This window comes from Corvus hawaiiensis, chromosome 2 (assembly GCF_020740725.1).
Source record: "Corvus hawaiiensis isolate bCorHaw1 chromosome 2, bCorHaw1.pri.cur, whole genome shotgun sequence".
In the NCBI taxonomy this organism is placed as follows: domain Eukaryota; kingdom Metazoa; phylum Chordata; class Aves; order Passeriformes; family Corvidae; genus Corvus; species Corvus hawaiiensis.
The window spans coordinates 118,666,229-118,680,391 of NC_063214.1; the positions used below are offsets into that span (position 1 = coordinate 118,666,229).

The 14,163-nt window shown below is 41.4% G+C and overlaps 1 protein-coding gene across 4 annotated transcripts in view; it reads right to left on the reverse strand.

Moving 5' to 3' along the window:
* The window catches only part of ABCG1 (ATP binding cassette subfamily G member 1), a 52,821-nt gene that overhangs the window by 18,976 nt on the left and 19,682 nt on the right, over window positions 1-14,163 (reverse strand). For 3 of the 4 annotated variants that reach the window (XM_048290439.1, XM_048290436.1, XM_048290437.1), the window contains one exon: window positions 668-785. In XM_048290439.1, the coding sequence (XP_048146396.1) occupies window positions 668-785 (118 nt within the window). Of the gene's footprint in view, window positions 1-667; window positions 786-4,011; window positions 4,055-14,163 lie in introns of those variants that run through there. The other variant, XM_048290441.1, reaches the window with a different exon arrangement.

Here is a 14,163-nt window from a genome sequence, read left to right on the forward strand (position 1 = left end):
TCTTAGGTTGTTATTGCCACTATGAAATGGATTTGGTAGACTGGACAGAAATTAACTTATTTCATGATTATGTTCTCCTTCATACAAAGCTTCGTGCCATGTGGCTGAAATTTTTACTCAAAATGTGTGCTGTCGCGTAGAAATATCTGAAAAAATATCAAGACATTGAAGTAGGGGTTTTTTTAGGTTTCTCTATCCTGTTCCTTATGCCCCAAGTGACAGCAAGACAGAGACACTTTGTATTTGGCCATACAAGAGGGGATTTAGAAAGATGAAGCACAGTTACTTCAGTCATTGCAGTTTGGTCAAGAAGACATCAACATTATGAAGTGGTGAGTAGATTTTTCAAGTGTTTATGTGATTTAAAAAATATCACAAACAGAAGACACTGAGTCAGATTTGTTACACAGCCAAAAAAGGAGATTTTCTTTATGTGTGTTTTTTGGATTTTAAATTGCTTATTTTTGGATCAGACCTGTTAAGAGATAAATCCCAAGTGACCAAAACATGACACAGAGAAAAAAAGTAAAAGCAATAAGAATAATTCAAAATCTCTGAAGTGCCTGTTTTCACCAAACTCTAGGCTACACTTTCTTCTGGTGTTGTCTCCAAGGAGCCCTCAGGCTCGGTGATCTTATCTCAACCTGGGATTTTCATTGGTACTGACCTGTATCCTGCCAGAATATTCATAAGCGTTGACTTCCCAGCTCCTGAAGGACCCATAATTGCAACGAGTTCTCCACTGCTGAACTTCCCTGAAATTCCTTTCAAAAGGGTCTTATAGCCTGGAAGAAAAAAGAAAAGTTCACTGAACTCTTAACAATCACATCTGGGGAGCAATGGGAGTTCATTTCCACCGAACATTGATGACAAGCAGGCATTAACAGGAGCCTCCTGGGAGGCTGATGCCAACATCAGCACTCTGCAATAATGCAATAACTATCAGAAGCCAAATTGTGAGTGGAAACAGCAGCTTCCTCCCATGACACAAATGGTACAGTGGGATGACAGGGTCTCACACTTTTGTTTCACAGCAGGATGATTTTTGAACAGGGCTATGAAGTCTTGCTACCATTCTCTAAGTGTCCTCTCAAAGTATTTTACTAGGATGCTGTTAAAATACCCAATACTCCACAGCAAACATGACTCCACAGTCCTGGAGCAGGCTGCCCTCCAATCACTGCACTTAAAAGTGCCAAAATTCACCCTCTCACCAAAATAACAACTTCTTATAGAGAGAGCAATAGCTGAGATCTCAAATCCCCTTTCCTTTGTCCATTCCCCACTAAAAGAGGTTTGACAAGAAAGACAGCAAAGGAGACACACAAACTACTTCATTCTCTTACCACAAGGACTCTCTTACCAAGCGAACTCTAAAGGCTTGCCTAGACAGGGAGACTGACCGCAGTAACTCTGTAAAAACAATTTCTAGGGAAATACTTATTCCAGATTAAGAACATGCAGGGTTTTCTTTTTTCTCTTTTTAGATTAATCCATTTCAAAATATCATGCCACTGTAATTACATCCTCAGGTAAGGATATTCTAGAGTGACATCATCATCTCCTTCAAGTATTTCAACATATTTCTGAGTTAATTATCTTTGCCAGTAAACCTTTATTAAAAGCCTAAACTCCATGTTACTCTAGGTGTAAGCAAACTGGGCTCCAATGAGAATTACAGACTTGCACCAGTTGCATCCACCTTGCCCTGCAGGATTTCCACATAAAGGCATGAAAACTGTGTGGGGAAGGTGGAGAGAGGCCTGACCAGCATTTAAAATTTTCAGGATCGTTCCCTTTTGGTTTTTTTGCTCGCTTACTTTATTTTAATTATCGGTGCTTCTAATTAAAGCATTTAATAATAAAAAATGCTAAGTAGGGTGCCAAAAAAACAATCTCATATATTGACAATGTTTATGTAGTTCAATTAAAACCAAAACAGAAGGGTAGAAAATCCATTTACATGCTGAGTCAGGATTTGGCAATCCATTTTGCCACACTGGGGGAAGTGCAGGCAGAATGTACATTCCACATGTAAACTATGCCAGACCTCTGATCATCAGCACAGGCTGTAACTGGAACATGGAAATGCTCTAAAAAAATCACACCGTCTGCAAGCTCCTAGAAAAAAAAAAAAATTGTGGGTTATCTTCTTCTGATTTCTATTTCTTCCTAACTTGATAATTTGTTTTCGTCTCCACTTACTCTCTTTAAATTTTCTTCTTGTCTCCATTCTCGGTTCACACTCCTCCTATGCCACAAGAGAGCAAACTTTGCACCAAAAACCATTGTCACGCTGCTGTGGGACCTCCCAAATCCACAGCAAACCCTCTTCCCTGAGCACACCCCAGCCCAGGGGGAATGCAGTAGCCACAAAAACTCTCTAGAATTATCTGATCCTACTGTTTTCGTGGCAAATGTCCAAGAAAATGGAATTGACTAAATGTATCAAAATAGCCAATTTCTCGAGCACCTTTTTCTAAACAGGCCAATAATTTTTCACTCTAAATCTTGCCCTGGATCTAAAGGAAACAACAGGTTTTGAAGCCACGAGGCAACATGGGTATGAAAATAGCAGAGTATCCACGTTGCCTGTTTATGGCACAAGTCCTGAAAACAAAAGCAAGGACAATCCATCAAAAGCAACAGCGACTTCGGAGAGAGAAATCCATGGCACCCCCACAAGGTCAGCTGGCTTGTCCTTCACACCAAAGCCACCACCCACATCAGCATCTGAAGGGAAAGTGCAAGGAACAATCAGATCCTTCAGACACAGCAATATTTTAACAAACAGGATCTGTAGGGACAAAGTCCTTTATTCTACCCCTTCGGTGTAATGAGAACCAGCTCCCTCCCAAGCCTGTTAAACCTGGAAGGGACTCCAATACTAGAATGTAACACCAATTACTTGCATTATGCACCCAGGCAGTAAATGTTGCACGAACTCTCGAGGGAGGATAAAAAAATGTGTACTGCCATCCACGAGGGACATGCAACCTAAAACACAAACTCAGCAGCTGCAAACACATGGTAACATAGGTATCATTACCTAAAACTGAAACCTCCCTATGTATGACTGCGAGATTTAACACTACACACATTAAAGCCACTTTTCCAAACAGAGTTTCACGAATGATGATCAGTTTACCTTTAAGTGCAGTACCTTCCCCCTCATGACCTGCACGTGTTTCAGCCTCTCTGATGGAGGATTCCATTTTGTGTATCCCGCACACTGTGTTAAACCAGAGCAGGGATCCTCACAAAGAGACAGAATCAGCTTGAAAAAGACCTCCAAGATCGTCAAGTCCAAGCTTTGACTGATCACCACCCTGTCAACCAGCACAGAGCACTGAGTGCCACATCCAGTCGTTCCTTGAACACCTCCAGGGATGGGGACTCTACCACCTCCCTGGGCAGCCTGTTCCAATGCTTGACCACCCTTTCCATGAAAAAATTCTTCCTAAAATTCTCAGCAAGTCATTTGCAATACAGTAGAGAAATAGCTTTAAGAAGAAATAAAAGCCCCAAACTTACGAATTTTAGATTAGGATCCCAATCACTGGCATTTTAAGTTGCTACAAACTCAAACCCGTCTCTTCCTTTGACTGGAAGTGCATAATAAGTTTTTCTATTACAAAGGTTAATTTAGCAAACCCACAAAAAGATTTGACACCGCAGCAGTAGTGTGGTGCCCCAGTATAATCCTTTATGAGGAATTAAAGTCCCTAAGTAACCACAGTCTTCTCTTTCAGAATATTGAGGCTAATCTTCAACTGAATCAGTTGACCTAAAACTTCTATATTGGGCCACATGTCTTTCACAAGGAACATATTATGCATTTGGAGGGGATTGTATTCTCACAGTACAGGGACTGTTTCACGTCCATCTGCCATATATCAGGAATTTCTCACTACTTTCAATCCCAGCCCACCTCGTTTTCCTCAGTCCCTGCAGCAATGAGTTTGGATACAGCAGAGTTTAATGGAAGACTGGATCTCAAGGCCAACTCACCCCAAGGTGGAGGCACATCATGAGCCATTCAGTGCCAGCACCACAGCAGCACTCTCCCTTCGGACCGGACTTACACCAAGAACAAGTTCAGCATTGTGACTTTCTCATTTTTCACTTCTCCTGAAACTGTTTCAATTTCATCAGCATGGATCTTTCAGTTTTCCAATGTCCCCTCCTGAAGTTACCGTGACATAACCTTTAAAAGTATGTATTTAAGGGCTGATACCCGTGGGAATCTTAACATCAGTTTTCAAGAACTACTTAAAATACGGCTTTGACATTAACACGCCGTAACGAACCAGAACAACCCCTCAGCAGATTTCTCAGCCCAACCCCCTAAAAACAGAACGCAGCAGAAAGAAATCAAAACTGAAACAGAAAATTCTAGCGGTACGAAACTTCTTGGTCTTAATTTCGCCTCACATTACATTCCAGAGCACAAATGCTTCTCCAGAGAAGCAGAACGTGTTCTGTTTTTCCATGTTAGGATTTCCCATTCAATCAAACATGAGGCACAGTGGTACTTGATCAGTTTCACAGCTGAACCACCTGCCTGGGCTGACCAGACCCCGTTCCAGAACTGGAATTCCCTCCTTGCCTGGAAGCAGCACAGAGCCCATGGCAGCCCCTTTTCCAGTGAGTGGACAGAGGTGACCTTGTGTCTCTGATGAAGATTCTAAGGGAGCTCTACTTGCTCAAGCCAACAAAATTTTTACTACTGGAATGAGCATGGGAGAAATGTGTTGATGGTTTTACCTGCTTCCTCATGGATTTTATAGAGATTTATGGAGTGATCTGGTTTTACCATTCCCACAGAAATCACGATTAATCTGGAAAGAAGCAAGCTATCCCCTCCTTATCCTCAGGGTAAGAGTACACGCTTCAGGATGTGTCTGAATCAGCACCAATAAAAACATAACCAAAACTCACTCCTACCTCACAGTGAATTTCCTCAGGTAAATACCACCTCTAGGTTTTTGACTGAAATGCTTCATTCATTTGCATTCCGTTGTCAGTAATACTCATTTGTTACTCAGAGAAATGTCACACAGACTCCTGGAAGTTTCTAGGTGTTGTAACCTACTTCTGCCTCCCATCAATAGGCACCCAGACCCCGTCTCGGGTCCCGGGTGAGTACAGCAGGCAATTAGAGCAAGATTTGCCCTTCCCAATGTATTTGAACTGTTTCTCTTTCATCACAAGCTCTTCTGGTGGCAAGAAATCGCTGCTGGTGCCCTGCAAGCACCACTGGTCTGAAATGGCTCAAAGGTTTCTCAGAACATTTACTGAAGTAAAAGGTAACACAGGAAATTTCAACTCAAACAGCACGAGTTTGGCAAAACTATAAACAACTGGAAACTGAGCCACAAAGAAATCAGCATTTGGCACTTAAAAATCAAAACCAGAGACATCATAACCTGCTCTTTCCACACTCCCAGCCAGGCAGAAATGAAGCATTCCTTTATCAAAAATAAAATAATTATACAAGGACTATATTTCTGCATCTTTTTGTGGTGCTGTTTTAAGATCGGATATATTCCTTCTGAGAAGTATCCTGTTGGAAATACAGAAGACATCTCTGGCAAGTACTGTATTGCTACCATGCCTTACTTTAATGCTTTCAACAAGAAACATACTTTTTAAACAGCAGTTTAAATTTCAACACACAAATTTGTTCTCTTGCTGTACCATCAGCCAAATTGTTTCTTAAATCACGGCGAGAAACTGCAGCAATTTCGTGGCACTGTATATTGACCCATTAAAGAATCCCCATTGTACTTTCCTATTCTAAAGTTTATAGGCTCAGCCCTCATCTCACCTCCTCTTGTATCAATTAAGAAATCCCCAAACTTATGCAGAAGTCCAGGGGAATTCTCCAACCCAAAACTGAAATAAGGGAAAGTGGAATAAAGGTGTGACATCTACATCTTTCCCCTTGAGGCAGGAGTAAGGAAAAATGCTCCTCGAAAATTAATGACTTTGCTTCTGCCTCTGAGATTCACCGGAGTCACACCTCGATGGCCAAAGGCCATTCCCTAGATTATGAACTGGACAACAACTGCACAAGTAAGGGAAGAACAGGGTAACTTGGTCCCGTATCATACTGAAGGGAGAGTTAGTGACTTCTGGCTGAGACAAAGACCTTGCAGAAGTCCACCCAGATGTTGAAAACATCCTCATGTGACCTGTCAGACATTTCATTTGTAGACTCTTTAGATTTCTATCACAAAACTGAACAGCTGGGAATACTGGCAGAAACTCTAGAGAGGGGCACAAGATGAGAAACACACTCACAAAGAGGAAACAGCTCAAGGCCAGATTTACATTTGGAGATGTAATAAAACATTAGCTAGTAAACATTTTTCTTTATCATTGCTACATCATCCTTTTCCATACACCCAGGCGTAAATACGCCAGAAAAAAATTCTCTTGCCTGCTCCTTCTCAATCTATTACTCACTTTCTGCATCTCAGCCCTTTTTTCACTCCTATGAAGCCATTTTCACAGAAAAGCATATTCGTGTTTACTAGAACGGACTACACCAATCTGCTTCATCCCATGATAAAATGAAATAATTTGGGGCTTTTCACCTAAACCAGTGTTGGATCAAAGGCAGGGTGTTTCCTTAAACTGGAATACAGTCAGAGATATCTCAGTATGGGAGATGTTTCCCATATATTTCTAATTCTGCTTTAACCAACCAGAGCACCCTGTTCCCCACCCACTACTTGAGTACAGAACACTTTCCTCTCCCTGCTATCAACAGGGTTTGTAGATGTTTCAGTTTGTAAATTCTCAGGTGAAAGGGATTATCTGTATCAGCTGATGATTATTTAAATAATTTGAATTTTAAAAACCCTCTTGATGGGGATTATTTAAATGGAGGTTTCTTTCCCAAGCTCCACACTGAGTTCAAACAAGCTTTAGTTAAAGTGAATTACAGGTACAGGTACTTGGGAAGAAAAATGGCATCTTTTAATTCCCAGAAAATCTGGGGGACAGAAACAGCCTTCCTGACAAACAGAGTGAAAAAATATATTGCTTTAATAACAGGCACCTTCCTAATTTTATACTGGCTTGAACTGTACCTCTGTAAAGCCTGGAGGGGCAAACTCACACGAGAAATAATAAACATGTTTAAGCCTACCAAATAAAACCTACATGTGAACTCATATGTCATTGGCTCATGACTTCTGCCATCCCTTGTGCATCACAAGTGAATAAGCCTTTTTACCAGTCATTTTCTCACTCTAGTTTTAGAATCAACACATCCACATATTTCTGTTCTGTTCACAGTCTCTCAGGGACACTGAACAATAGGATTTTCCATTGTTTAAGCTCTGAGCCCTGCTTTAGGACAATTAAGGGAATTTGCAATTGTAATGTATTCTTGTACCTTGCCTCAGAGAAACGACCTTCGTTATGTAAATGTCTATAAAACAGCATGCCAGGCACCAAAACATCAGGACAGAAAGGGCAGAAAAGCCAAGTGAGTACTTGAAATAACCAAATCGAGTTCCTCTGCCTCACAGTTCAATCCAATTCAGAAATGAGGAATTCATTCCTCACAACCTAAAATAATAAGTGTTTCAAGATTTATGAAAAAAAAAACCAAAAAGAAAACCCCCTGTGGGCAGCAAAGCTCTTTCTTTGTAGTGGACTAAATGGCATTTCTTAATATAGCCCACAGGCAGGCCTTCTTAAACATTTTGCTCTTGATCCACAGCCGATTTCCCACTTAGTGGTCATGGGGTGGATTAGTCGTAACTCAGATGCAGGGCTTAGCCCGTGCTCACAGCAAGGCTTGGAGTGTTCAATCTACCTAATTTGACACATCTAAATGTTTGATGCTTAACCTAAATTCATTTCTAGGGCCCATAAATTATCAGTGGATAGGAACTGGCACACCAAACTGGTGATTAATTCCATTCATTTGGAATTCCTGTTCTGGGAAGGGATAAAAAACCCTCTGGAAGAGCCTCTCTCTTAACTACAGTGGGAGTTTAGGACAATTAGCTTAGTTGAGACACCCAGCCTCTCGATGCTGTGAGAAATCCCATCCACTGCCAAAGAAATGATGGCTGACTTTAGGATCTTTTCTGTGGGTTTAAATGTCAGTTTGATCATGGTCCCTCATTTGCTTGCACAATTGCAGCAACTAAGCACAGCAACTGCACACTCCCAATCTTCAGGCTGGGTTGGAACTCCACACCTTCAGATGCTCCCTGGGAACTCATCAAGAAGAGCAGCCTGGCCATGTTCAGGCTGTTCAAAGGTATCAGATACTGTGTTTTAACTCTGTCTTTAATGCCTTACTTTGCACTCTGATAACTGGGGACAGTTCACACATTTTTTCTTCAAGCTATCCACTAGCTCCAGTACACAGTGCAGTACTGGTAGCACTGGGTTCAAACTTAACCCATCTCAGAGCCTGAAAAATCCAAATGTGCTTTGGAAGATGAGATGTTAATCAAAACTAAACGTTTGAGGACAAACTTAAAAGCAGATTTTGAATTTTGTTTGTGTGAATGCCTAACGTTTGACACCAGTATACTTCATTTGTGCTGAGCAGTAACTTCCTTCTGTGGCAAGTCAGAAAAAGACACAGCAAATTGGAGCCTAAAGGGCAACTGTAAACCCCCAAGCCAAGATTCATGACACAAAATCCCCAGCAACTGTAGGTCATGTTGTATAATAAAAGAGAAGGATGAGAAGATGGCACACCAGGCAAGATACTGAGTTCTAGCACAGGGAGAATCTTACACCAAGCTGTAGGTTATACAGAATCTGAAAAGTCCTTTAATTTCATTGTTCCCTCAGATCCCTGGACTAGATATTAAACTTATGCAAGACACTGGATGTGACAGTTCACATTGTGCAGTCAAACAAAAAAAGCCCTGACTAAGTAGAGATTCCACTCCTTTGAAACTCTGCAATAAGAGTTATGTGCACCTTGCTCTTTCTCTATTATCCTGGCTGCTCATCACATTATTTTAGTATCTGAATGCTGCTCTTCCTCAGAATAACTAATTAGATGCGACACCCTGTTAGGCTTGCAAGCTCTGCAACCCCCTGATTTTGAGTTTGAAGGTTTAACAGACTACACAACCCCGCTCCCCTTGTTTGGAGAACCCACACCTCCAAGGGACAGAAAACTGAAGTGTCTGCAGGTGGACACAGAATTCACAGATTTTCTTGAGACATGTTCCTCCAACAGAAGAGAGGAACAGAGTGTCACCAATACTGTGGCAAACCTCCGTGCTCCTGCTACTACTGGTCACACCTCCCAGCCATGCTGGGTTTGTGCCAGCCCCATTTAATTCTGTGGTTTTTATGGTTATGACCAGAGCAGAAGCATCTAAGTAACCTGTGTTTCCTTGTATTCACCTTTTGTGTCTCCCTTTATTTGGTCCTGCAGCACAGTTCCAGCCTTCCGCTGGGGTTTACAGCGTGATTACCATTACATGGGGGTCCAGGGGTATTATTTTTATTCTTGTTGTTGTCATTCTTGTTATTATTTTTATTATTGCTATTATTTTATTATTATCATGTTCCATCCATGTTAAGATTCAGTTCTTGTTGTTTTTTCTGTTGAATGTTTCTGCCTGAGAGAGTTAAAGCTGCTGCTCCTCTTCCTTCCACAGGCACATGGAGCCATATGCCTGCAGCCGGGGATAGAGAACGACAATTAAATAGGTCAATGAACGAAAGTAACCTTCAAACATGAATGCAAATAAATCTCTACTTGCAGCAGGACCTGATGCCTCCAGAAGCAGTATTTACATGTTGAAGCATTTTGGAGATCTGGGGCATAGCTTGTACTTTGCCTGCACAGAAAATAGCTACCCTAATTTATCTTCAACCCTTAGGAAATATGAAAGGAGGAAAAAAAATATGAATGACGCACAGCTTCATCCTTCTTCCGAATCTAGTAGAATTGTCCTTTCCAAGTAATATCCATAGCCTCATCTTTGTTTGATAATTGCTTTTGCTGCCTTTTTTTTTTTTTTAATTGCTTTTGTTTCTGTTACTTAAGCCCACAGGAAAGGTCTTTCCTGACAAAAGAAGAGCCAGCCCAATTCGAAATGAAAGGCTGACACATTCCCTCGAATGACAAACCGAAGTCACGAGCCTGATACACTGTGAGATGAAAGCTGTTTACGTGTGACAATCAGGCAGAAAGCAATTTCTTATAATTGCAGTACCTTCATACATCAAGGTACAAATAGTGTAATTCACAGTCTTCCAAACAAATAAAACCAGAACCCTTCCCAACAGCCCCTTTCTTTCAAAAAAAAAAAAAACAAAAAAAAACCAAAAAAAACAAAAAAAACCCTTCAAGTAGGAGATACTCTGAAATATCCCAGCAGCTGTTCTGAACTGAACTGCCCCATCTGCCTTCCCTGCCAAGCATGGATCCAGCTGGGTCATTCTGCAGCAGAGTGAAAGAAAAAGCCTTCCTCCCTCAGAGAACACTGCTCTGGCTCTCCTGTGCTGATGTTCAGAGTCCCCCTTCACTGTGAATCTCCCCCTCCCTCCTCCCAGCCTCCCCACTCACGCGCACCCAGAGCAAGAAGGTGGGCAGGGAAAAAAGCAAAAGTAAAACTTTGGCTCTTTCCTCCTACCCAGCTGTGTGAGGGTTAGAAGGGAGCCCTGGGGCTTTCTAGAGTTACAGCAGAAGCAGCTGAAGTTATTTAGCATCTCTTTACTCCAAATTTGGCCTCGTGGCAATATCTGGTCCGAAGAGCTTGGTGCACAAAGAAAAGCCTTCTGTGATCTTCATCCCAAACTCCAGGTTAAACTGGAATGTGATGACATGTCTCCTGTAAACTGCATTGGAAAAAACCCTTTTCTCAGACTCCTAGAAACAGAGTTTTGTCTAAAACAGACTTCTGCCATGGTTCACATGCTCACAAGACAACACTTTGTCCCCAGCCCTTACAGACATGAGGAGAGACATTTCTTGGATTTTGAAAAATGTTTCCAGTCGTGGCCACTGCAATTTAAAAGCTGCCAGGGTGTCTGATGTCAAGAAGAAAAATCACAGCTCATTAGTCAGCTTTGGAAACTCCAAATGTTACATTTGACTCCAAACAAATTCCATTTCTTCACATCAGTCTAACTCAGCCGCATTAGTGATGACAGGAAGTTTCCCTGAGGAACAGGCAATCTCGGCCATCCGACCCTCTGAACAACTCCTGCACATCCCTGCCCTGTCTGTGCCCACCCTCTCAAAGCAATTCTGCACTGCAAACTGCAAGACACACTTCCATCCCCTCACATTCCCACTGCTCCTGCCCCATTCTCTCCCACAAGAAGGTGAAGAACCCTTGGAGCCCGGAGGACCCTTTGAAACACGCTCGGAGGCAAATAGGTGTTTTAAAAAGTCAATTTTAAGCTCATGCACTGAGTCTTTAACCCTACTATACACACCCAGGAGCAGAGACATGGACAGAAACTTCCTGATGGGCCTTCAAACCTGGAAAAGCTGTCAGAGGGAACAGGAGTTGTGTTCAGGAGAGCTGCTGGGGCTGAAGCAGCTCCGATGGCAGCAGGACATCCCTGCTCCCTGCCATATGGACAGCTGGAGCACGTGTCCTGGGAGACTTCTATTTTCAGAAATAGCCACGCTGATTCTGATCACTTCTCCTCCAAACTGTCAAGACTTTAATGAAGTAGAAACATGGGATAATGTATTTATTTCAGCAGTAATCGAGTAAAAGATACAACCTATGATCCTGAATGCAAAATTAAAGGAAAACCTGAAGCGTGTGCAGAAATAAACCCTCCAGTACCTCCACTTCTCTCATTTTACTTAGAACAACTGTGTTTTTATCTCTCCCTTCTAGAATATTTACACTAATGAAGTTGCCCAAATTAAAATACTTTTCCTTGTCAGCAAACTAAATACACAATCCTCTAAACACCACTGAAATAATTATCATCTTCTGCAGCATGTCAGTGCTGAATATGTTACAAACAAAAGCCACTGCACAGGGCATTGCTGCTTCTGGAATGGAAATGAGGTAGAACAAGCACCTTTCAGGACTCTGATTTCTGCTTTTTTTTTGCATTTGGAGAAGTTGGCAGCCTCACAGGGACATATATCCATTGCACTACCGTAAATTCCTAAATTTCCATCTGTTTTTGAAAGCTCCAGCTGACCTACATTTTATGTTATGGATTAGTTGAAGCTTATAGAGTAGCATCAGCAAAGCAGGAGTCTTGCTGCTAACCACATATCCTAAGCAATTAAACGTTTCATCAATAATACGTCCCACGTAAAAATCAAGTTTTCAAGAGCAAAACTCTTCAACATTTCGCACACAAAACAGAAAAAAAATCATTTGATATACGCATTTTAATTGCAGTATAAATATCATCAATTTGATTAATTTTGATTTCACAGACTAAAAAAATTCAAATGTACACATTAAAATGATTTGAAGTTTTAAAAAAAGGATGAACCTTGATTCACATTTTCAGGACATACTAAAATAAGGCATCAGAGTCACTCTGCATTTTGGAAATCCTGTCTTTTTGGAATTATCTGCAGAATTATTTTTGAAGCAAGGTGGGAAGCAGTAACTCGTATCACAAAAGCATGACTTCCACTACAGGTTTTCCACTTTATTCTGAGAGAAAATTCAACTTTGAGTTTTGGAGGTGGATTTTTTTGCTTGGTTATGTTCTTGGCAAACCAGCAGCAAGTCGCTCCAGAGGCCAGTGGAACTCCTGAGGTGAGGATGATCCAAGTCTTAAGTCCTTGAGTCAGATCAAGAACTCCAGCTTGGGTCTCTTAGAGTTTCAAGAGCCCTGGTCATCCACTTGGCTGGGTTTTTCCTCTTCCTAACTATAAAGTCCTCGACCTAACAAATCTCCTGCATTAAAATATAGTCAGAAGAAAATATAGTGAAGAAACAACATGTTTCTACTCTGATGCACTGTCATTTTTCAACAAAGAGAGGATATTAAGGATTTTCAGAGGGATTTTTGTTACAGGCTCTTCAGGAGGCCCTCTGTGCTAACAGCCTTTTCCCTTGTATTTTTTACTCTGCATTGGTTCATTTCCCAGTAACAACTGTAACTTCTTTTGACGTTTTCTGTCCTTCTTTACAATTAGGTTATTCAGCTCTTCAATGAAAAGGCAAAGGGTAAGCTATGGACTGATTTAAGCTGGCTGGTTCAACTGGTCTAATTAGACAGGAGAAATTTGGTAGTAAAAGCAGCTGCTTCCTCCACAAACTGGAAGTCCATCAAAAGAAATGAGCTATTTTAATGGCCTGAAGACTCATGTATATCATTAGTAAGAGAGACACACATAAAAAATGTTGGTCTTCTCATAACTTTCTAATTAGATGTCTCTGTAAACCATATTCCACAACACATCTTTTCTCCCAAAGTCAAGACAACACGTTTCCATTTCTTCTTGTCCACCAACTAAACTGACAAGAACATTTCAAAAACAAGTTGTTTGGATACATTACCCGAAAATTCAACTTGACCTGTCACGTGAGGTTTCTTTATTCCCTTATTATAGGACTTTATATCACTGGTCTACCTAAACTTTATTACTTCTGTAAGTCATTTATCTCTGCTACCTATTAACACACCAGTACACACAGGAAATAAAGAGGAGATAAAGAGTCCAGGGTGTTACACACTGTTTTCTCCATAAATACTGTCACTTTAAATGAAATAATGAAGGGACACAGTTAGAAGAATATCCATGTCACCTCAAACCATGCTTTGATCCTAAAATTCACAGGCACTCAACACACCCAGCTCCCGCCAAACAACGCAGCACCACTAAAATCAATACAGTGGCACAGGCTTGTGTTGGTTCAGAAGCTGCCATAGACTCAGGGATCAAAAGCAGGGATTCATGACAGCCTAGACACAAGGCAATACTGCAGGACGCCAAAGAGTGGAAGACAGAAACCTTCCACGTCGGAACACCGATGTATCGGGAACTCAGAATCTCAATATGGGGCTTATTTTAACCAGCTGCCAACATCTATAATGTAAACATTAAATGTGAGCTGTTCTACTGGGCCTGGCAGGGACAGAGAGGATTTTCCTGCCGAGCAGCCCCCATGGAGCAGCTCTGGGGCACTATTGATAACACGCTGGGCAGGGCTTGCACAAAGT